Source organism: Pimephales promelas, chromosome 22, assembly GCF_988280905.1.
Source record: "Pimephales promelas chromosome 22, fPimPro1.hap1.1, whole genome shotgun sequence".
NCBI classification, from domain to species: domain Eukaryota; kingdom Metazoa; phylum Chordata; class Actinopteri; order Cypriniformes; family Leuciscidae; genus Pimephales; species Pimephales promelas.
Window position 1 is genome coordinate 4,235,202 of NC_142790.1, and position 26,379 is coordinate 4,261,580.

At 36.6% G+C, this 26,379-nt stretch overlaps 1 protein-coding gene across 3 annotated transcripts in view; it reads right to left on the bottom strand.

Moving 5' to 3' along the window:
• Positions 1–26,379, bottom strand: part of adarb2 (adenosine deaminase RNA specific B2 (inactive)) — a 516,612-nt gene that overhangs the window by 302,911 nt on the left and 187,322 nt on the right. Inside the window, exon 1 of one of the 3 annotated variants that reach the window (XM_039667440.2) lies at positions 18,032–18,629. The exons of the other annotated variants lie outside the window; for them this stretch is intronic. Within the exon in view, the coding sequence (XP_039523374.2) occupies positions 18,032–18,104 (73 nt within the window). The 5' untranslated portion in view covers positions 18,105–18,629. Of the gene's footprint in view, positions 1–18,031; positions 18,630–26,379 lie in introns of those variants that run through there. 3 annotated transcript variants of the gene reach the window in all.

Genomic DNA, 26,379 nt, shown 5'->3' on the forward strand with positions numbered 1-26,379 from the left:
TTGCACATTTCATATTCTCAGCAAATACCCTCAAACCAAGATTTCTCATTTCCCACAATTTCTCAGTAATCCTGACCTTCGGGCCTGTGTGCTATTGCAGTGTCATAGGAAGAGAGCCGCAGAGAGGCACGACGAGAGAGAACCAAAAGAGTTCAATTGTAGTGAGAGCGATTAGCCTTGCGTGTGTAATAGATCATGACCCACACACCAGAGCAAAATCCATCTCCAGTAGGGGATCAACCTAACACCTTCACTCTGCCCACCTTCGAAACACACACCAATACAGCACATCAGCACCATTGGTTTGTTAAAAATCACACAATTTAACATTTCTAATGCTCAGTCATTCAATTGTGCAACTTCCATGTGATTATTACTTGCTTTTGTATTTTTATTTATTTATTTATTTATCTATTTGTGGGTGTGTGTGTGTGTTTACTTTATTTATAAAATAATGCAATTTATAATGTCCCCTTTTCTGTATAAAATGGATTCTGAACTTCAAATACCACCTTCATGAGTCTGCAGTCAGTGTAAATGAGCCTCACACAATTTTATCTGCCAATCAAATAATCTTCATTTCAATATGCTATTTAAACATATCTCAACACATGTTGAATAATTCCGATTCTGAGGGTCTTTTCTTATTGCTTCTAACGTAAAATGTTTAGGCCTTGTTGGGACATGTTGAGAAAAACGACAAATTATGAGAACAAGGGGAGGAACAGGATTCGAACATACAAACCATACACTATTCACACAACCATCAAGTGTATAAATTGTAGAAGATTATTTTGTCAACATCAGAATCTGATAGCCCCTCCCCCTCCACTATGCAAGGAAAGCTGCGACAGTTCAAGTGTCCAACACTCCACATTTAATATTTTTGGTTAATTAATTGAATTATCCAGTTATTTGAAGTTCTCTCTTATTGGAACTTTCAGTATGAACACACAACTACGTCTACTACTGTACAAAATGGCAGAGAATAATGGATGCGAATGTGAACAGATGCGCCTTGGATTTGTGTGCTAGCTAGCTCTGCCATTAGCAAATTAGCCACACAAAGCAATAAAGTTCAACTTTGGTAAAATAAGTAAGAGCAAGCAAAAAGTGGAATAGGAATATTTATGTAGCCGCTAATCGCCCAGATTCGGGGCTCTTGATAAGGAAGCGGCAATACGAAGCTTGAATCGCTATCAGTGTGATCCAGCCACAGGAGTGAATTGTGTTCCTGTCAGAAGTTGTTCTCCGAGACACTCGCACAAACAAGCAGACACAGATTAGCAACATTATAAGCTCCATCTGGCAGCAAGCCTCGTCTCTCATTTCTCTTGCTGTCTCGCTCACTCTCTGATACTCTGTGGCCATTCATCCACAGCTAAGCCCAGATAGGTATACGGATGCAGGCCGGCGGGCGGACAGCCCCGCCGGGGTCCTTTTGTGCATTATGGCTGCTTGGTCCATACACACTCAATGGCGAACCATGTATTACATGCGACCTGCTTCTCAAATCCAGTGTGGGCAACATACCAGCACCTCCAATTCAATACAGAATTGTAAGAGTAAAGTCACTTCACCATTGCTGGCCACCATTTGATTTATTATTTTCACCAGCTATACACACACCCACATTCACCCACCCTTTATTCCATTCTTGACTTTCCCTCAAAATTTACTCAGTTAAGTACATATTACAGAGCAGAATGTTAAGTGCTATCTAGCTGTACAAAGTGGTCCACACAGCAGTCTCTCTCGCTCTTTCTCTCTCCTGGCCGCCCAATAGTTTTTAAACTCAAGCTGAGAGTGGCAGGCAGGAAGAATTGCAGGAACAGGTGACAACAAGATAATAGCTTCCACTGCCAAGAGTTCATCACACTGCCCTGTCTCGATTTTGCAGGAGTGTGTGTGTGTGTGGTGAGTTTCATAGAGTAAGAGAGTATGTGTATCGCATTGCGTTTGTGTGATTGAGAAAAACTCCCTGACTCTGTTCCTAAACCTCTGCCTAAGGTACATTCATAAGCATCACAGGCGCATAATGGAAGCTTATTTCCGCCACAGAATAAAAAATAAAAAGGTAATTGTGACTTTTTATCTCACAATTCAGACTTTATTTCTCAGAATTGCTAGATGTAAAGTCACAATTATGTGATATAAAGTCAGAATTGTGAGACATAAAGTCAGAATTGTGTTATATTAAGTCAGAATTGCGTGATATAAAGTAAGAATTGCATGATATAAAGTCAGAATTGCGAGATATAAAGTCGGAATTGTGAGATATAAAGTCGGAATTGCGAGATATAAAGTCGGAATTGCGTGATATAAAGTCAGAATTGCGAGATATAAAGTCAGAATTGTGAGATATAAAGTCGGAATTGCGAGATATAAAGTCGGAATTGCGAGATATAAAGTCGGAATTTCGAGATATAAAGTCGGAATTGCGAGATATAAAGTCGGAATTGCGAGATATAAAGTCAGAATTGCGAGATATAAAGTCAGAATTGTGAGATATAAAGTCGGAATTGCGAGATATAAAGTCGGAATTGCGAGATATAAAGTCAGAATTGCGAGATATAAAGTCAGAATTGATTGATATAAAGTCGAAATTGATTGATATAAAGTCGAAATTGCATGTTGTAAAGTCAGAATTGTGAAATTTAAACTATTCTGAGGGGAAAAACGTTTTTCCCCTTAGAATTGGCCTGATAACTCGCAATTGCGAGTTTATATCTCACAATTCTGAGAAAAGATGTCACAATTTCGACATCTAAACTCGCAATTATGTGTTATAAAGTCAGAATTGCGAGACGTAAACTTGCAATTTTGAGAAAAAAAAGTCAGAATTGGGAGATGGAAAAAAAAAAAAAAAAAAAAAAAAAAAAATCGCACTTCTGTCTTTTTTTCTCAGAACTGCGACTTTATATCTCGCAATTCTGACTTTATATCTCGCAATTCTGACTTTATATCTCGCAATTCGGACTTTATATCACAATTCTGACTTTATATCTCGCAATTATGAGATAAAAAGTCGTAATAGTTTTTTTCTTTTCTTATTCAGTGGCAGAAACAAGCTTCCACACCTGATGTAGAAGCCGTTCAATAAGGATATTTTTGTTTACTTTAGTACAATTAACAATGTTGGTTCTGTATTTGGTCTCCTCTTTAAAAGAAAAACATAAATAGAGTATTTTTTTTAAAAAGAACTGTTGTAAGATCTAAATTTAAGACAGCATTGCATGCATCATATATAAAAGCCACCCCAGAATGCACTGAAACAAGCTTGAATTCGAACAGTCAATTTAACATTTTCATTTATTGTGATTAATTTTTGAAAGGAAAACACTATTTATCATGCATCTGATTTTTATACCATCACATTAATTCAAGATCAACATAATCTTTATGCAAGCAAAAATTTCCCAGGATCACACAGCATTTGACAAATTAACTTTCATGAATTGATTAATCTACTAATAAATGGTCTACTGGAAAGCAGTTTTAAATGTTCATTTTTTTTTCTATAAAGACTGCACTCACACAGAGTAGCTGATTCATATTTCCGAGCTGAGCATAAACAAAATTGAATGGTCACTATCGAATTTATCATTTCCAGGTCCAGAAGCCATATTTAAAATTCTATATATACTATAGATAGTGTGCTTTGAATTATTGTGCATACTGTGTTTTTAGCTTAGCAACATGCTAATGTTATTGAAATTTGTCTAGAAGCAAAATAGAACCTGTGCACGTGTATCATCATGCGCAGATATGGGCGACACATTCAAAACTCTTCTTGCTCTGACGGTCCATTCAAATTAAAATGAACCTCCATCACATTAGTGAGAATAGGACAATGACCCTCTTTCAGCGGTGGGTAGAGAGCAGGATTATCAGCCTTATTTATAGACGCTAAAGCAAACACTATCACAGCTTTCCTCTGTTTCTCTCTCGCATACAGTGATTTACACACAAAATCAGTATTGTGAAGTATTCTTTTCACCTGATAGAGAACTCATCTTTTGATGATTGAACAGCCATATAGTTTTCATGAGAGGTGGTCAGAGATGATAGGCCTACTTGTTTGTGTGTGCGCGTGTGGGGGGGGGGGGGAGTTAGCTATAAACATTAGATAAAATTTGGTTTTAAAGAGACAAAATAATGGCTCTTATTACTCTAACTGCACAGATTAGAATATTTATAAGCATATGAGAACTCACATATAAATAAATAATAAATACAGCATGTATAAAATGTCATCTTAACACATTTTAAAGTCATTTAGAGTGATATTTGCACACATGTGGTTTTAGTCATTCATAGATTATTTTGTAAGTTTAGAAGAAAAACAAATATGTATGACATTTCATTTCTTTGTGGAAATGTTTGTATGCAGATTTCACACAAAAAAGTGAATACTTCTTAAAGGGATAGTTCACTTTGAAATTAATTTTTGGTATGTTTTAGCTTACCTCAAGGGCATCCAAGATGTAGGTGTCTTTGTTTCCACAGTATTTTCAATTTTGATATTTTTCAGTCAAACCGTTGTTGTCTGTCAGTCATATAATGGAAGTGTATGGGGATTTTCTAAAAAAGCATGCACAGAGAAGTCCAAATTAAACATGATTTAATAACTCGTAAATGTAAGTACACACTGATGGCCTAAGACACGAAACGAGCGGTTTGTGTGAGAAAACCAACAGTATTTATATCGTTTTTACCTCGTGTAATCACAGCCACGTCCAAGTGATCTGAATCACTTGTCAAATGTCCAACTGAACCGTGTCCAACGTTCCGCGGGAAGTGATCGCTTGCAAGTGTACGTCACCCATGTTTACACAGAGATTTCGGAAGTTTTACCTTCGTTTTCTCACACAACCCGCTCATTTCGTGCCTTAGGCCATCAATGTGTACTTACATTTACGAGTCATTAAATCATGTTTAATTTTGACTTAAAAAAGAGAAAATCCCCATACGTAGACTTCCATTATATGACTGACAGACACGAACGGTCTGACTGAAAAATATCAAAATTGAAAATACTGTGAAAACAAAGACACCTACATCTTGGATGCCCTTGAGGTAAGATAAAACATACCAAAAATTAATTTCAAAGTGAACTATCCCTTTAATGTGTATTGTCTTAAGGATTCTCGGATTCTGTGTTTATAAATTCTAATTTAATTTGCTAACACCTGCAAGTGACACTCAAAAAAAAGCCAGGTTAAAAAAACATTCACACAAGGTGATAATTGAGAAAGTTTACATGGTTTTTACTTTTTACAGAAGGCATTGCTTATTTTCACTTCTTTTATAAGCTTCACACAAATTACTGCACATTTTTTTTTGAGAAATTTCATACATTTCGTGTACGCTTGGATATTACTGAAGCAAAAAAAAAAAAATCTACATTAGCCTACCTAAAAACACCGGCACAATCTCTCTCTCTCTCTCTAAGGCATCCTCTCTGTCCTATAAGCCTGATATCACACATCGCCTGGGGTTCGGAGTATCCATCAACCTCCATCGGCTGACCAGACACGGCTTTGCAGAAAACCAGGTAATTCAACCACGGAAAGCACACTCTAGTACATAAAAGCCGTCCTTCCTAACTCCTGGCAGCCGGTACGCAAACAACGAGAGAGCAAACCTAACCCTGAGAGAGTGTCAGAGTGTCTCACTCGGTGTGAAAACCAAATACACTCTGGGCTATCGCGCGAAATAGAGGAGCAATTCGAAAATACAGTGTTTGAATACAAATACGCCCTAAAAGCTGTTCAAATCAGACCTGGAAACTACAGGCCTAACACACAGTAACGAGAGGACGGAGGAAAATCACATGCGTTCAAAAAATGGAGAAAAGAAAACAGACGATAGACAGTCAGAGAGAGGAATTAGATTAGACAAAGCTAATGCACACCAAGGTTTTTTAAACACCTTTTAAAGGATTTGCCAGATAAGCCCGGTCGCTCAAATCGATGGATGAAGGCAGCTTTACTGGAGGCTATGAGGAAGGGAAACGTTATTTAAAGGCGGCGGCGAGTGGAATGATGAATATGAAATAGCGTCATATATTTTCACTGCTGCTATCAAAGACAAAGCAAATTTCTCATATTGCATTCACTCGAGCCTGTCGCAATAATCAGATCTGAATAATGCCACAACCAAGACAGACATATGCACAAGCAGGGATGCGGTCCGTGAGGTTATCTTAAGTGCTAAATAAGCGTTTTATGGGGAGTGTAGTTACTGAGATTCATGGATTAAATAAAGCTGACAATTATTATGTCGGTAATCTTAATCCACACTGATATTTTAAACATAAATATGTCATTGTACTGTAAAATCTGAATCTAAATCTGTAAAATCATTTCAAAACATTAAAAGCATACTGTATCCTGACAAGATTAAAGTGATAGTTCACGTAAACATTTAAAGGGATACTCTATTTTTTTGGGAAATTGGCTCATTTTACCACTCCCCCAGAGTTAAACAATCCATTCAGTCGATTTTCTGGTTTTTAGAAGAATATCAGTAACCAGACAGTTTCTGGTCTCATTGACTTCCATAATGTATATGTTTTCCTACTATGGAAGTCAATGGGACCAGAAACTGTCTGGTTACTGATATTCCTCGAAATATCAGAAAATCAGCTGAATGGATTCGAAAACGATAAAACTCAACTGTTTAACTCTGGGGGAGTTGTAAAATGAGCCTATTTCCAAAAAAGTGGAGTATCCCTTTAAATTCTCTCATTATTTACTCACCCGAATGACTTTTCCGATTTTTTCAAATAAACACCAACCAAGATTTTTATGAAAATGATCCACCTCTGTGAGTTCACATAATGCCGGTTGACGATTGTAAAACCACACACAGCGTTCGTGGCGGTGATCCACATGACTCCAGTGGATAAGTCTGTGTTTTCTGAAGCGAAACAATAGGTGCGTGTAAGAAAAATGCTAACATTTTATGTGTAATGTTGCTGTTTGAGCACAAAAAAAAAAAAAGATCTGCAAGGTTCTGCAAAGTCCACTCCAAAGGGAGATATTCACTTTAACAGAAAACACTTTTCAAGAACTACAACAAACCATTGGGACTACAATTTCCTCCGGAGCTTGATAAGTATGTCACTCATTTAAATAAGCCCCACCCATGGAATACACAAAGGGGGGCGTGGCCTGATTGAGCTGTGCTGGGGTGCGTTTCCCGAAAGCATCGTTAGCCAACTATGGTCGCAAGTTGGTCGCAATTTCCATTGAACTCTATTGTTAATGACGGAAGTTGCGACCATAGTTGGCTAACGATGCTTTCGGGAAACGGACCCCAGGACAGGATGAAGAAGAGCTGCTTTAGTAGCGTGTTGTAGCCATGTCGAAGAAACACATTTTTTCCAGCCTGGTTCCAAAAACCCTTTGTTTAGCCTTTCAAAGGCAGACAAACTTAGAAAACAGTAGATACAATTTATTTTAACACTGTTCCTGAACATTATAACCCCAATGTTTATCCATGCTATCATATGCATATACGAACAAAAGCTTCTCCTGAAAGACGAAGCAGTTTCCCTTTTGTCGAGACAACCACTTGTTTATGGATCACAACCTGTAAGGATTTTTTATAGTTTGTTCTATTAACAGTTCCAATTATAACTGTTATGTTGTTGCTACAATGTAAACAAAGGGCAAAGCGGTTTGGCTCTGCTAGCCTGCTAGTTAACATTACAGTGCTTAGCTACTGGGCTCTCGCTTTTGAAAGACCGTTCACCAATCCGTAGGAAATTGGCACTGTAACAACCTGTAAAATCTGTGTCGTGGCTTCCTTTCCTTCTTAAGCCACTTCCGTGAGGAAAACGCTACACCTGTTTTAACAAGACTTGAGCTTTATTGTAACAAAAAGGTGAAAACTTGAAGACAAAACTCTGTCCTTCACAACGAGCAGTGTAGTGTAATGTAGGTCTCCCTCCCCTCTGCCCTTGCCACATCACTTCCTGTTTAAGATGGCTACCTTCAGGAAGTCCCCAAAAAGAGGTGCAATTCGTTCCCCTTACCACAGGGGGGAGTGCAGACGGTAGTTACCATAGATATCCACAATAAAGGCTAGATATCTAGTCCACGCTGCTGGCCAATGGAAGTCGACGTCCGCACCTGGCGGCCATCTTGTTACAGGCAGCTCGCTCACTCGTAACATTGTGTTTTAATGGTGCATGTACTTTTTAAGTAACCATAACTTGCTCAATTTTCAATCGATTTTCAAACGGTTTGGTTTGTTATACACGTTAGGGATGTAGTTATGACATTGCATACTTATGAATAATAAGTGTATAAATAAATAATTATAGACACATTAATAATGTTTTTAAGAAACCAAACCGTTTGTAAATCCGTCAAGATTTCAACGAGATAAGAGTATTTGTGTTCGTGCTGATCACTCATCTTACATCAGCTTGCCTGTGACAAGATGGCCGCCGGTGATGACGATAGAAACTCCGCCCTAAGACATCTAGCCTTTATTGTGGATATCCATGGTAGTTGCAGCCATGACATTAAGTAACCTTATGGATGCTACAATCAGTTCTTGAAAAAAGTTCTGCACGGCATGCTCGTAAACATTCTCAGGGTCTGAATCGGACTTGAATATGAATGGCAAAATTGACTCAATCATAAAGATTTACACCAGAGGCGAGACATTTCTGATTGACAACACACTGGACCAGCTGACTAATCAGAGCACATTTCGTATTTTGGCTTCATCGAAACAGCGTTTGAGACAGACTGGGAAAAGAGTGCATGCAATAATATAAAATAATGTGTTTTTTGAACAATCAAGCACAAAAAAACTAGTAGAAATCAAAATGAAGACTCTTAACTATAAACCATGGCTTCAAAAACAATTTGGGTAAACTATCCCTTTAATATTGGATATTCTGTACCAACATTTTTCTCAACTGGTGGGTCACTAGGGTTGGGTATCGTTTGAATTTGAACGATTCTGATTCCGATTCCGATTCCTTGTTTCGATTCCGGTTCCTAACGATTCTCGATTCTGATTCTTTTAAGAGGCAGGGTCAAAAAAGTTTAGCTAACCTTGCTAACCAACGGCCTTTCTGAAGGAAATACTCCTTCTGTAAAAATACTCCTTTTGTCACAAATTTTGCATTTTGCCGAGATTTCGTTATTTTTAGAAAAGTGAAGCCACACTTTGGATCGCCGACGTAAGCTATTCATGTTCGACTCGCGCGGTTATGCCAACACTTCCGGTAGACGCTTCTTCGTTGGTGTTGTTCAGCGGTTTCTTCTTCCGCTCGGCGGACTGTGAATATTGAAACTAGGAATCGAAATTTTAACTTTTGAACGATTCCGGGAAAAACGAAAAGTTAGTCTCGGTCCCAATCGATACTCGATTCTCGATACCCAACCCTATGGGTCACGAGTGCTAAAAATGAATAATAAAGTGTTACTAATCATATAAGTGTACATGTTTGTAGGAAATATTGAAATGCTTTACAAGGGACAAGAAAAGGCTTTAGTATGTTCTCTTGCTGACATCAAAAGCTGTGCATCAAACCAGAAAGCTACATTATTTCGGTGCAAAATCATCCGTCACTGGGTAGCAGCTATCCAAATAAGACAGATGCCAGCATGACATGCTCCAAAACAAAACTACAAAAAGCAAAAGAAAATACAGCCTAGACTGCATTAAATACGGGTTTATGTGCAAGTTTGTGCAGAAGACAATGTCTTTTGTGTGGTGAATAATTCGCTGTTGAAAGCATTAAACCATCAAATGTCACATTTAGAAAGAATTTTCACTGACATGTTGATATTTGTAAAATTGGCATTCAAACAATAATAATTTATCGTGATATTGTTGTAATACCGCGTTGGGTCGCCACTTCATGTGCAATGTAAAATCTGGGTCCTGTAGCAAAATGCTAGGTCGATTCAAGCCATGTGCGGCTCAAATATGGACGAACCCAACCGTTGGTTTAAAATCTAAAATTACACATTTAACAGTCCATAAACATGGGTTGAAAGAACCCAGCATTTTTTAGAGTGAATATAAAAAAATCATGTCCATGCATAATAACAATAGTACAAGTTTCAGCATTCGAAATAATATTATTATAGCAAAGCTACTGATTTGACAGTATTAGAAGTCTCCGTGTCAGTGGTTCTCGCTCGTGGGCATTGTTAATTGATTTGTGGCCCACATCGCAGCGCGGCGCTCGTTTTCCAGGCGGGAGGTATTTATGGAGATGTGCTTGTGCTGTCAGGTCTCTCAGCCTGTAATATTATTACTCTGATCATCTGATAACGCCACACATGCCAGTAACATGTTCATGTACTTTTGATTATCAGGCAGGAAAGAACCTAAAATATGGATGTGTCACTTTAATGTGAAGGACAAGACAAACTGAGCTATACTGCTGGAGAAATAATTCATGGGTCAGGATAGTTTTTTATTGTTAATTATTAAATAAACAGAAATTATGTTTCTTTTTACTTCTGAAAGAGTTGCACATTTAGAACAGAGATAAATGGTAATTAAATGTTGGTTATGTTCTTTAATAAATAAAAACAATACACAACCACTTATGCTCAAACAAGGCTGCATTGAAAAATACATAAAACTGTGAAATATTACAAATTGAAATATTGATTTTCTATTTTTTTATATTTAAAATATAACATATTCCTGTGATGGCAAAAAAACTGATTTTTTTGCATCTATTTCTTAATATGGAGAAATTGAAAACAGTTCGTTTTTGTGTGTGTGGAAACCATGATACATTTTATTTTATCTTCATTCATTCTTTGTTGAATAAAGTTCAAAAGAACAGCATTAATTTGTAAAATGATTTTGTAACGAAGCAAACTTTTGATCAATTCTTGCATTCACAGAATTAATTTCGTTATTATAATTTGTTTATGGTAGTGTATAAAGTGAGAAGTTACATAAAATTATAGGTTTAAGTGTCAAACGTCATCACAAACAATGTTTTCGATGTAATATCACAGCCTGAATGGGTAAAAATAGATTTTTCACTGAAAAACTGCATCAAAAAATACATTTGAAATAATATCAACCAAATTTAATTTCAATTGTAATATCTTAAGAATAAAATGGTTAGGAACATAACATCTCTAGATAGTTCTTCCTGAATGTTTCAGACACAGTCTCACCTCAATTAGACGGTTATCTCAACAGCTCATGTGTGGTATTGAGACATTTCCGCATTCAATTTGGTTTTTTTTATCCTCACTCCATGAACTTTAAGCAGAAATTCAAAAGCCAAGTCTCAAAAGCCAAGAGGGCCTATTAAGAGATAATTACTAATTATGCTAATTTGTAAAGTTGTGCCATTTCATTCTTTCGGTCATTTTATCGACAGTCCCTCCAGAGGAAGCCGACACCATTCTGTATATATATATATATTTTTTTTTTCTTTCCTCTCCAGCCAAACGCATGTGGAGGACGCCGTGTCCTAAACCGTGGAATATTTCACGCTTAATCAGTGTCTGTGAATTGAAACGCTGCCGTCGCACAGGTCTCTGGTTGCCGCTGGTGACGACCTTCATTAACTTCATAAATGCTAGCGGTGTTATACTGGCGTTCACCAAAAAATTCCTTATCACCAGCACACACAAAGAGGAGAGTGTAATGAAGTAGGCTCGGGACAAAAATTGTGTTTACATCTGATTAAATGGGTTTCCTTTTCCGGTGCAACCGATTCGGGCTGTCTGGATTATGCCTGAGATAAATCTCCATCCTCAATCAAATCATATCGGCCTAAGTAGAAGAGAATAGTTTTTCTGTAGGCTATATAAAATAAAATATAATATAATATAAATAGGCTAAAACAGTGTGAATATGTTCTTATTAATTGCCAGTTTAATTAAAGGCACCTCGGGTAATACTTTATTTTACGGTGTCCTTGTTAAACCTGTAGTTACTATAGTAATAACTATAAAATATGCATAATTACATGCAACTAAGCATAAACCAAACCTTGCTCATGTAGTTAATTATTATTACCCAGTACTTAAATGTGTAATAACACTTTAACAAAGACACCTTAAATAAAGTGCAACCTCACCTCGCATTGCCTTGAATCATAAAACAAGATAAAGAATCAGACGGACAGTAGCATTTTTGTTTCCAGACACAAGCCCGAAATTCAGACCGATCAAGCCCAACATGTACACTGATCACATAAACAATGAGCAATGCCAACAAAAAGAAAAAGAGTGACAGCAAGAAAGGCGACATAGCTCGTTTCTAAACTGGCCTACAGGGAATATGAGAGCGGTTTGACTCTCCGCTGCCCTCTGACCTTCTGCAGCTCAAGATGTGTGTAATAATCACTGCACCATGTCTATCAACATTCCCACATCGTTTATGACACGCTGTTGGAAATAACAATCCATTCATATATGACGGATAAAATGCTATGAACTATATCACATTTCATTGAACTAAACAAAAGCAGTATTAAAAAGCACACTTTGTCAAACGTTATTAGCGAAATTATATTTACACTTTATTTGAAGGTGTCTTTGTTACAGTGTAATTACACATTTAATAATTACTGAGCAATAAGAATTAATGTACTTACTATAGGGTTAGGGTGTGTTTTAGGGTTAGTTGCAAGCACAATTTATAGTAATTACTATAGTAACTACATGTAACGTGTGTAAGAACGACAATAAAATAAATTGTTAATGAATATAATGTGCAAAAAAAGTGTCAACTGAATGTACTGTTTATGTTAAGTGTAGTTAAATTAAATCGTATTATAGTATACATTTATATCTGACCCACTTTAGAAAGACTTCATATGTAATGTCATAATTACTTCTATTGCTTTCGCCTCAAGTGTACTGTCGAATGTACTGACAAGCATTTATGGTTAACTAAAACATATCATGTGTGGTGTTTACACCAATTATATCATGTCATTTCTATTGAAACTTGTATTTCATGTATTTAAACCTTTTAGTTATTAACTTACAAATGTCATATCAAATAACACACTACAGTTAAAATTATAACTTTAGTTATAATTAAAAAAAATATATGTATTTTAGCACGTGCTTTAGTATGCTAGCCAACAAATTAATTTAAGTGTATAAACTAAAGAATGACAAAAGATTATTAAAATATATTTTAAAGCATTTGACATTATTACAGTGCACTTTTTAAAGATAAACTTCAGTCATGAAAGTGTACTTTAAGCACCAAAGTGGCCTTTTATATTATATTATATTATATTATATTATATTATATTATATTATATTATATTATATTATATTATATTATATTATATTATATTATATAGTACACTCCTAGTGCGTATCCAAAACAATTAAGCCCACTTTTTTCCCAAGGGCATCCTTCACAGAAAGCACACTAAAGGTAGTACACATTGTGGCAACAGATTACAAGCAATATTATTAATTAAATTTAACAAATTAGAATTGAGAAATAATTAATCAAATTAATTCCTTAAAAGTTAACCATTTAAAATGAGTAAAACTTACAACCAAAAAAACATAAATGTAAGTCACCATTATGGTGATCAGTGTTTGTTTTGAAATGACGGTTTTCTCCTTCAGTGATTCTGCTTGTTAACATCAGGTGTCTTCAATGTTGCCAATATAAAATACAGAGTTCTTAATTACATCGGTCTGTTTTGGTGTAAACTTGACTCATTTTAAATAGTTAACTTTTAAGGAATAATTTGATTAATTATTACTCAATTCTAATTTGTTGAATTTAATTAACACTATTGCTTGTAATCTGTTGCCACAATTCTATTGATTAGATAAAGCATATTCATTTTTACAGTGTAGGTGGGGTTTCAGATTCAGTACACACATTTCAAAAGAGATTCAGGAGTTAAGCGACTGAGCTGTGGTTAATGGACACTGGAGTCGACTAACAGAGCGAGCCACAGCGGGGCAGTCGAACCTTTAACAAGTTCAGAGCTAAAAGTAGAGTACTTCTACTACACCAACCAAGGCATTGACTAATCTAATACTGTATTATTTAAAACCTCACATATGCCGCGGTCGGCGTCTGTCATGTTTGCTGATAAGTTTGAGGTAAGCGAGTCAACAACCAGGCAATTCCTCAACACACACAGTCTCATACAAATGGATTTGAGCACCAAGTACGTGAGGTTAAAAATAAAAGTACGTACTTGATGGCAATGAGAGAAACTGCCCCAGTTTGAAGGATTAATCTCTATTGTTTGCATGTGTGTTACCTCAGTAACCTCTGATAACATTACCGCTCCGCTACAATGGCGCGCAAACAAAACGACATCAGGAGCGAAATCTTCTTACGTGCGTTTGAATACACATTGGTTTTAATGCACTGGACATTCTGTAATAATCTGAAGCATTTGCTGAGGATTAGACCGTCAAATGCCATGTCGATATAATCCCGGGACGTCGCCCTTTTGCCAGGATGACAATAAAATGAATTGTTTCGGCTTTCAGAAAAATGAGTGTTTATTAGAACGAGAAACTGTATTATGTTTTCATCTCCATTATGAGAGATTAGATGGGAGACGTTAAAACAATCTGCTGACGTTATCTGGTTTTATGTGATTAATTGTGTCTGAATTCCCACGAGTAAAGTGTATTGTCCTGGTGGAAATGACAATATTTCATTATGATGATAATGATGATGAAACACACCAAAAAAAAAAGTCTGGGGGTCTAAATGATCAACCTAATGCTTCCGCCGCTGACCAGGACGAACACTTTCTAGCATATTTTCCTAGTAGATCTTCTCTTCTGTCCGGCACCATCACTTCCCATTAGCTCAGCTGATAAATTAGCCATTCAAACACACATAAGCGCATGCACACACTCTTACGCCGTCCTCTAATGTTTATATGCAATGCTTAATGTTGTGTGACCGATTCTGCCGTTTCCATTATGTAAATATATTTGCCTCGCTGTTACACTACAACTATTGTCTACGTTCCCACGATTGCTCGGGCTATTAATACGCTGGGTTACAGGTCAGACCGCAGTTCTCGGCAGACATCGGTGTGTGTGTGTTGCTAATGCTACTTCATGGAGCGATTGCACACTGCAGGCCACGAGAGTAATTCCACCACAATGTCCTCGAAAGTACAACCAGGAACAATTTCTTCATTGCATTCAGCCTAATAACTATTCAATATTTAAATTGTGAAATAATATTATTATTTACAGCTCGATCGCTTGATAGTTGTGAGTTCTACACATTTCAAGATCTCAGAAAAGCCAAACAATGCAGATGTGAAAAAAAACAGAAGCAAGTCAAGTCAAACTGTAAAATCTACTAAGAATTTTTTTTGTTAACTTTACTTAATGTCCAATAATTTGTTGAACTTACTTAAAATGTCTATGCTATGCCTTCGTTAGTCAAAAAAACTTGTAAACATTACTTGACTGGTTTGAGTACCATTTTACAATTTTTTTTTTTTTTTTTTTTGCGGTCTCTTGTAAGTATAACCCCAATAACGAAAGCAAATAAAATTGTAATGGTAATTACAATTAATTTATTCATACCGCAATGCACTCTGGGAGAACACGTCCTCAGATCACAGACAGAATTAAGTTGACAAAACTTGAACGGATTAAGTGAGAATAACTTGATGCAATTAAGTTATGCTTACTTAATGAAATTAAGTCACTGAGTTTGCATGATAAAATTAAGTAAACTGAACTAATTGGTTTTTACAGTGCATTTATTTCTATAGCGCTTTATAATACATATTGTTTCAAAGCAACTGAAGTGATAAACAGGAAATTCATGCATTTCGGCTGTTCGGTCAGTTCAGTGTTGAATCGGTTTCATGTTAAGATCATCAATTATTAAATTAGTTCATTTCATCTATAAAGCAGTTCTGCAAAAATGATGTCACCGCCCGCACAGCGTCAGTACAGTCAGATCAATAATACTGTTAAATGTTACAGTGTGACAATATTAAGTATCCCCAACCAAGTAAACCTGAGGCGACAGGAACCCAAACTCCATCAGGTGACAATATGGAGAAATAAACCGTGGGAGAAACCAGGCTCGGTTCTCCTCTGGCCAATGAACGAAGGCACAAACTGACCGCGAGAAACATTATCTGATCAATGGCCATCCAGCCCATGACCTGTGCTCCTCTCGGGTCACACGATAAACAGTGTCGGGGTGAAACACACCACGCAAACCTGTCACAGCAAAGGCAGAGGTGTTTCTGAAGGTGTTTCGGCCATCACACACACACACCTTCATTTATTACCAGAGACGAGACGCAAGCGGTGCCCACCGTCATTCAATCACATTACGCTGCGCCGGTCTCATTACATTCTGATGAAATTTCAGAGTCGATAATGGAAATAAAGCTAGCGCCACTAATTTCCCTAAAATGCCTGCTTTCTATAAAAAAATAGAAAATAACTCCAATCTCTGTGTTGACAGCGTTTTAAAGATTTATGCCATACAAATAATTTCACTAGAGTAAATTAATTTAAAATAGTCTAGACTACTTTTGTATATTCCAGACTATTCTAGAGCTATTAGGAAACTATTAATGCCATTAGTCCATTATACAAAACGCCAGTCCTTGAGGAGAACTCTTACCTTATGGAAATATTTGTATATGATCTGACTATTTAAATAACTGTAAAAAATTTTGTTGGTTTAACTTAGAAAAGTAAGTAACCTGGTTGCCTTAAAATTTTAGGTTGATTGAACTGGGAAAAGTGAGTTAATACAATGAAGGAGATTGATTTAATAATCAAAAACATAAAAAAATATCATATCAAATTAAAATAATAAGTTATCTGAACTAAATAAATTATTTAAGTTGATTTGACAAAAGAAAAAATGTTGTAACAAATCTTGAATATATATATATTTACAGTGGTCATTTTAAATAAAAAATAATAAATAAAACCAGGTAATTGAATTTAGATTAAAACCATTTTACAATGAAAATGTTCATTTAAGCTTTTTCTATTTAATCAGACCTTTTTAAACAACTTTCATTTAGTAGCCTAATGTATCCTCATGTAGGCAAGTTGAGTCATATTAATAATAAATGTAGATGTTACTAAATAAAGTGCATTTTTACCTACCTGACAAAACAGTTTGGCGTATCTGTATAAACTTGGTAGCTGGAAGTCCTTTTATTTTCTAAAAAATATTTTTTTGTATTAATTTCAGGTTTTGTTCAATCGCTGCCTTAATTTTCAAATAAAATAAAATCAAAGCAATCAGTGTTGCCAAATATATAGCCTACAGTTCACAGCACTTTAACACTTTGCATTTAATTATTGATAAAGAAAATCAAGTCAAATACTTTTTAACACTGATTTACATATAATTGCAGATTAAACTTAAGAATAGTTGACCAGACAACCTAATAAATTCACTTTGTGGTAGCATATGCATTTATGATTTAATATGGTCTACATTAGGTTATAGCAACATCATTTTAATAGGTCAGATTGAGTAGAAATAACTCCTGAAATGTAACAACCACACTTCAGATTTGACAGTGTCTAGTCAGTTGTATACTAGTTTATATAAATTCACAAAACACTATACAAAAAAAAAAATCTATTTATGCATCGATCGTCACAGGAGAGTGAAAAGGTAAGATAACATTACAATCGCAGCGTGTAAGGAGGTCAGATCTAATTTGAGGTTACGACAAGGGCAGATATGAGGACTGTAAGGATGCACAGACCGAGAAATAAACGGCGAAAGCGAGTGTTTCCTCTCGCGAGCGTGAATCAGTGCGCATCTGTCATATGTTTACACAAACTTGACAGAGGAGCGATGCTGATGCGACCGCGCGCATCACACAAACACACACACACACATGTACAGACACCCAGACTGCGCAGTTATGCCGAGATGATCGGTACTTAATGCTGCATATTCCAACCAGTGCGCACGCGACCTCTCCGTTGTTTCGGCTTTATGAGGGAAGCGTTTACCTACTTAGAAAACGAATAATGACTGAAAGAAACTTTACCTTTTCGCTTAGACCTTCTCCTCCTCCTCCTCTTGAACTTGCATTTGACTTGGCTGCTGGGGACCGATGCCATGGTGCTCGTATTCTGGAGAACTTGCTCTGCTTGATGTTTCTGAAGTTGTTGCTCTGCTGTGGTTGCGCACGCCAAACGCTCCGGGAATATCAGCTTCGCCCTATTCCTCCTCACACTCTTCTAATAAGCTCTTGATAACGAGCTGAAAGTGACTGTGTTCTGAGCTCAGCGGACGTCGAGTCCTCCTCCCGCGTGAGAGCGCGTCTGGAGCTCCTGCGCCTCTGCGTTTTTTGGCACCAGCCACTTTGAATCCAATCATGCAAGACGCGTGTCTATTTGCTGCCGCAGATTCTAATTAGAGCCAATCATGAGAGTCCTCGTGCTCTGACATCACGACCGATGACACACCCCCCCATCCCATGCAGGCGCGCGAACTCAGCCTTCATCTCGAAGTGAGTGATGACTTGATGCGCGCGGGTGAAAGGAACGACAGGAAGGATGGGGTGTTGCTGGGACAGCAAAAGTTGCAGAAATACAGTATGGATATACAGTGTTCGAGCATTAGTGAAAAGAGTTCTGTTTTTTTTATTTTTATTATTAAAATATGCTGATTACATATTATTTAATTAGCATACACGTCATTTTCATTTGTCTTTTTTTCTTCAGTTGAAAAGAAATTAAGGTTTTTGATGAAAACATTCCAGCATTTTTCTCCATATAATGGACTTCAGTGGGAACCAAACGGTTCAAGGTCCAAAAGACAGTTTCAGTGCAAACTACAAACTGTTCGAAGGGCTTTAAACGATTCCAGACGATGAATAAGGGTCTTATCAAGAGAAACGGTCGCTCATTTAAAATAAAAATAACAAAGTTTAGGTTTTATAAGCTCAAATGCTCGCCTTGCTCTGTTCTGTGATGCAAGTTTGTGACTCTCCTGTTCGAACTCGTTCATCAAAATGAATAAATCTATTTCAGAGTCAATTTGTTCATTTTGTTCGTTGAATGAACAAAATGACTCATTTTGATGAACGAGTTTGAACAGGAGAGTCACAAACGTGTCACAGAACAGAGCAAGGCGAGCATTTGAGCTTATAAAACTTAAACTTTGTTTTTTTGTTGTTGTTTTTTTTAAATTAGTGATCGTTTCGCTTGTTAAGACCCTTATTCGTTGTCTGAAATCATTTAAAGCCCCTTGAACAGTTTTCAGTTTGCACTGAAACGGTCTTTTGGACCTTGAACCTTTTGGTTCCCATTGAATTGCATTATATGGAGAAAAATCCTGGAATGTTTTCATCAAAAACCTTAATTTCTTTTCGACTGAAGAAAGAAAGACATGGACATCTTGGATCACATGCGGGTGGGTAAATTATCAGCAAAAGTTATAAAAAAAAAAATGAACTACTCCTTTAAGGTTTTTGATGAAAACATTCCAGGATTTTTCTCCATATAATGCACTTTACTGGGAACCAAACGGTTCAAGGTCCAAATGAGAGTTTCAGTGCAGCTTCAAAGGGCTTTAAACGACAACAGACGATGAATGAGGGTCTTATCAAGCGAAACGATCGTTCATTTAGAAAATAAATAAAAAAGTTTAAGTTTTATAAGCTCAAATGGTCTCCTTGCTCTGTTCTGTGATGGGCGTTTGTGACTCTGTTCGAACTCATTCATCAAAATGAACAAATCTTTTTTCAAGTCATTTCATTCGTTAAATGAACCAGATGACTCGAAAAAAGATTTGTTCATTTTGGTGACCCTTATTCATCGTCTCGTGTCGTGTAAAGCCCTTTGAACAGTTTGCACTGAAACTCTCATTTGGACCTTGAACCGTTTGGTTCCCATTGAAGTCCATTATATGGAGAAAATCCTGGAATGTTTTCATCAAAAACCTTAATTTCTTAATTTAATGGACATCTTGGATGACATGGGGATGAGTAAATTATCAACAAAAGTTTTTTTTTATTATTTTTTTTAAGTGAACTACTTCTTTTCTACTTAATTTATCTCTGACAGTGTGACAAACCTAATTGGAAAAAGATTCAAAATATTAAAATGTTCAAAGATACAGAGAGAAAACTATGAATGGAAGTATTGACTTCCATAATGCCTTTGAAATTTCTTTATTTGGTGGCTTTTCTCAATAAATGTTTGTATGTGGTTAAATGTGATTGAATCAAAATTTGATTCATTGTCCAGAATATCATGCAAGTAATTTGATTAAAAATGATAATCAATTGATCGCATTCAAAGAAATATGATCGCACTCAAAATTAGGTATCAGTTGTGAGGAAGGTGTGAGATGGTTCATCCACGTTCACACATATGATGAACTAAAGAAGAATTGAGATAAGCACGTTACTCTTCCCCTAAAGCAAACACCTCCTCCAATCTGCTGATCGACAGATTTCTAAACTGAAATAATCGTAGACACATGCATTGATGTTGACATTTTGCTAACAAAACAAAAGGCTTTCCCCCCCTGTCAAATGTCATTAGACTTCGTCTAAAATACCAGCAGTGCGACTACTTGGTGACATTTACTGCAGGAAAAAAAAAAGTGGAGCGAATGGAAGTACATTTGAAAACACGGCATATTTGCTGACAGAAAAGTCACTTTGAGATTCCTTTGTGCGCTTGGAACATTTCTATGAGGGCTATAGGGAAAAGGTGTGGGTTTGCGTGTGTGTGTGGATGGATTGGGAAGGGTGTTGGGTGGTCTGTGGGGACACTGGTTGCCTGGAGGACACCCACAAATATCCATGTAAATTGCAGTTTAAGAGAAATCAATGACGGTGACAAGTTGCCAATGCCACTATCTGGGGACATAATGAACGTTCGGCGAGGCAAACTGCTTCCTGATAACCCTATAGGGTATATGTGTGTGTGTGTGTGTGTAAGACAGAGCATCAGCACCGCTCTTCTATTCACAAACACTTCCTTTTATGCACAGGTAAACAAGAGTCAAGAGTTGAGACCAACACAAACTGAAAAGGTTTGAGAGGATGTTCATTTCATTTCACTACACTGCTCATCTCAGTGATTGGTTTTTAAAGCTTCTGCATCCAAAAATGACAATAAACACAATTTACTTTTGATGCTATGTTGTCTAATTCAAAATAAGTGGCAGTGACATCGCGTCTCACGAGACAGCACACTCTAAAAAATGCTGGATTGTTTCATTCTTAAAGCTACACTGTGTAACTCTTTTAGTTTATTCTTAACTAAAAACACTTAATTCTTTCAAAAATATATGTGCTCATTAATGTATATTTACTTTGTTCAAGTAAAGTATTCTCGTGAGTATTGAAGGGGTGGTCAAAATCCCTTGCCTCTTCAATATATATATCATAATATCATTTTGAATGATTATGTATTTCTTTTATAAAATCAATAATTAAGTATGTTTATTGTTACTTAATCATTTATTGACATAAATGTATTCTTTGTGCTTTTGCTTGTGAAATAATATTCTTAAATGCATGCTGATGTAAGTCACCAGCTTCTTTTAGGTGCACAAGGCCATTTGTCTCTTTCTCTGGTCTCAGGAGAAAGGTTTATGGATCCTAAAGGCGTCATGAACACATATGTCCAACACATATGATACTTCTCTGTACAGATGGTCAAGCTATATTGAGCATTGCTTTATTGAACTTTAATTGTTATATTAAACTGTATTCTTTCTATTATATTTGCTTTCTGAGAAGCAAATGTTATCTGTTTTTCTCCCAAACGAGTGAATGTTTTACCATTATGTTTTGGTACACTTAACTGATAATAAGCCGCTCAGACTCTCTTCAGCCTTGATGGGAGCTCCTATTTGCTAGTGTCCTAGGTGAATGCAGTAACAGTGAAAATAATAGGGAAATAGATATTTTGGTTTATGTTTGAGTGTTAAAACATAAAGGGGTCATTAAATCCAACAGTTTAAGGCACTATTTCTTTGTTAAAGTCTTACTCCAGTTAGACTAAAGTTTAGTGTTAGTCTTCTTGGTTGCAGGTTAAGGAACCACTGCCATTATTGGAGATTGAATGAGTTGTTCTGGACACACTGGCGCCAGCAACCCAAATCTGTGACCTGGAAGGTCATGACATGCCTCATCGATGGAGATATGTTTCGTCTATCTGTATATATGTGGAAAATTACTGTGTTTATCTATATCGTAGCCAATGAGAATCATTCAACGTGTAAGCAATGACGTAGCTTAGACCTTGAAAACAGTATAACTGCTGTGATTGTTGTAACTGTAAGGGGGCGGCCTACGAACTCCTGAGTGAGTCTTGAAGCTGACTTCTGCTGATGAAATGGCAAACTATGTTCAGTAAAACTTTCTTTAATTTTTTATAATTCTGACTCCGGGTCTTCATTCTTCATATCTGGTTCTGGGTCCTTTAACTGTTAACCCCTAACAGTTTGGTGGAGGATGCGCGGGCAATTATTCTCGGTGACACCCCTGGCAAATCAACAAACAAGGTAGTAAGCTTTTGTTAATTGTTAGGGCTGTCTGACTGGAAGAGATTTTGAAGGAGGTCGGGAGAGTCTTCACTCCGATGAGCGAGTGAAGAAGTTAATTATACTAAAGTTTAAAGTATAAAATGAAGTCGCTAATAGCATTGTTTAAGGTTTAAAGTTAACAAGAGCAGACAGCGCAAGTGAAGCGTGCTTTGTGGGGGCCCCACTGGGCCTGGGCATTGTTGGTGTAGCAACACCCCAGCAAAGTACGTCCCTGGATTGGGTTTAAGTTCCAGGGCACCGCGAACCTACTCTATCTCTTCCATCTCAGATAGGGGTACCCCGAATTTAGTGGATTAGGCAGTTAGGGATACTAACAAAAACAGGGTTGTTTGCCAGGGATGCATCAGGAACAATTCCGGGGGAGAAAAATAAATAAAAAGTTGGGACCCAAATTGGCGTGGACCAGTATATGTAACTGTGATTTTGCAGTATACTTTGCAGTTTCATCACGCAGAAGCCAAGCTGAGTTGTTCAAAGATTGCCGCCTCCATTTCTGCAATAACTTCAGGTGAGTATGAACTATGATTAAGATATGGCAGAAAAATTGGATAACTTAATCAGTAATCTGAACAGTCCTAAAACAAATAGTGCGACAGAAGAGAGCAAATGCTGTAAACAGCTGTGCTCTGAAGCCCTCACTTTGAAGAAATTTGCAGAAATTATTAAGAAATGGTAGTCAGGGTTTTGAGTCTGATTGGAAATTTAAACGACAACTTGACTGGTTATAAAGAAACTGAAAGATGAAATTGTTTAGCCTCTTATTGCTAATGATCATTACAAAAAGCAAGTAGAATAAATTCTGGGGCGGGAATAATTTCCCTAAGCAAGTGAATAAAGTTAAACTGAAACTTTGTGAAAACAACTTAGAAATATTTTGAGCATTTCGATGCAGCTTCTGAAAATTAATGTTCTGTCAATAATAATGATGAAGATTATGATTGGGCTATTGTGATTAAATCCGCCACTGGCGGACTGTAAAAGAATAAGAGAACTGCTTATCAGTGGCTCTGTGTGCATTCCTGAATGGGACACACTGCTTCAAGAGTGTGCAATAAGTTGGAGCAGATAGAGAGTGTTTTAATTGTGGTCAGCAGGATCATTTAACGCGTAACTGTAAATGCCCACAGAGAATGTGTTTTAAAATGTGACAGACAACACATTTCTGGTATTAATGTGGGTTTGGAAGTAGATCCGTGTTTAAATGACGACATTACAATTTTTCGTCTGAGAAATAAGAGATAAAAACAAGGTCAAAAGATTGAAGTCTTAAAGTGAGTCCTTTTGAAGAAAAGATCTATAATAGTAATTTTTATAGTGAAATAATGAAATACAGTTTGATGTAAAATGAATGACTCCAACAAATGTAAGTTGCAGAATATATCAAAGTAACTAAAAGGATGATTGTGTTTTAATTAAACATTTTAAAAAGGTTTTAGATGATATAGAGAGACTAATCGCACAGATGATTTACAATAACTGTAAAAGTATCACAAGCAGAGAGTGCTTGCCTCGTCAAAGTTAGTGTGAATCCTAATTGGAGATTGATAAACTCCAAGAGAAAACTTAAGTCAAATATTAAACTATGGAGAACTCGACGATTGAAATTGAGATTGAGAAATGAGAAACGTTATTGAGAACAAGAATAATTATTTTTATTTTAAAAACAAATAAGCAGAAGCAGTACTTTATTAGCAGTTGTTGAATGTTGATTAAACAAACAACTTGAGAAGTTGACCATGAAAGAACTAGAAGCTGATGTTTAGCTTTCAAAAGATAAGTTTGTTTTGGGCTGTAATGAAACAGTTTGCTTATCTGAATCTGATGTGTACTGTGGCTGAAAACTGCCAGTGCAACAGAGACTCAATCTGAGAGGAAATTAGTAAGGCCTAAATTTCCTGATGTGGGCAAAAGACAAATTTAAATAACATGTTTATTTGAAACCGTATGTAATTTCTGGCAAAGATGCCTTAAGTTGGAATAGAATATAAAGTTTGATGTTAGAAGTTTATGAGCGTGCAGTACCAGTCCTGAATACCTCACAGTCTCTCTCTCATTCAATGTCAGCTAGAAGCTGTTATCTGAGCCTGTGTCATTAGTGATAATAAGCTATTTGTATTAAAACACAGTGTTTCAGTTGAAGATCATAGACACAGAGATGTTAAGAGAAATCATTGCCATTTAGAGACAATTTGTATTTTAAATGTTTTAAAAGTAAAACTGAAGGACTTTCAAGAAGTCATTAAAATAATAATAGACGAAACGAAGATACATCTTTGACTAGGTTGTTTGTGAACCAGTAACTTCTTTGTCTGAAGATCTTAGTCCCCACCATGAAACGGGGGCGGGGCTGATGGCTCCGCCTACAGATGAAGTACACTGAATGTACGGTTGTGATCTAAATCCACTGAGTAGCTAGTTGCTGCTTTTAAGATGGTTAATGGATTTAAGTGATTGAATACTGTTGTTATTAACCTGTCTCCCTGTGTTACAACTATTAGGCAATCCAAATGGCCCTGGTGACTCTTGAATATTTTTCCTAAGCTCCAGAAACAACAGATTTTGTTGAAGAAAACGGTTTTGAGAAAATGGCGGTTACCATGTGTGCACGAGTGGTCATCTCGATGACGGGTAAGACCTTCTTTGGCCAAATAGGAGGCAACCTAAGGCAGGGGGATCACGCAGACACTGGGCATCTCCTGATGGAGGTGTTTATGTGAGGTTGGGTATGAGAGTGGACGGATGTCTGCGAGGCCAACAGCATCCTGTATCGTTAGGGGGGATGGAGCTGTGAGGAGTCACGGCAGTCTGCCCCAGGAATGTAAGTCCCTCTATCCCACTCACCAGAAACCGCATTCACTGTATGGCTTGTTTCTCATTATGACAAGCTCTATGTATGCCAGGGGACCACACCCTGATGGAGATTATAGATAAAGAGCTAACAGGAAGGGGGCTTCGGGGTTCAGTCAGGGCCATGAAGTGATTCCCATTAGTTGTTGTGGAGACAGTAACAAAACCTTTGGATGTCGGTTGCCTTATGGGCAAGGAAAATTATAGTGTTGATTTAGAACTAATATGTCTAACATAATTTTGACTCCAGGAGGTCGTTAGACATGGTGGTGACTAAAGATGAAGACAGCTTTTGAAGATTTAAGAAGAGTCTAGATAACAAAGGTGAATGGTCAAAGGATATTGTAATGAGTTTAAATTTTGTCTAAGTTACAGTCTTAGGAGGCTGTTGAAAAGATTATTTTGTTATAGTGAGAGAGACTTGAGTGGAGGAAGGGATGGAAACTGTGTCTGTCTTTCTGTTTTGGCCTGCTAAAGAAAGCTTAAACAAAATAATGTTAATGAACCAAAACAACCCAGCTGACCGTCTAAAAGTAAATGAATAATAAGCAGGCATGCTTTGAAACTAGTTTAGAGACCATAAACAATTAAATAAAAGCTACAAGAAAAAAATGTTGATTACTAAACTGTAAAAAAATATTGTTGGTTTAACTTAAAAAAGTAAGTAACCTGGGTTGCCTTAAAATTTTAAGTTGATTGAACTGGAAAAAGTGAGTTAATACAATGAAGGAGATTAATTTAATCCTCAGAAACTCAAAATAATAAGTTATCTCAACTAAATAAATTATTATAAAGTTGATTTGACAAAAGAAAATATGTTGTGATAACAAATCTTGAAAATATTTTTTTACAGTGTATGAATGTGTATATTTTTGGTGACGGCACGTTTTATATGTGTTAGTTTGGGGACTATTATTTCCTGATTTTGAGGATTTTGTGTCATTAACCTCTGGAATGAGTGTTTTAACATTACATATG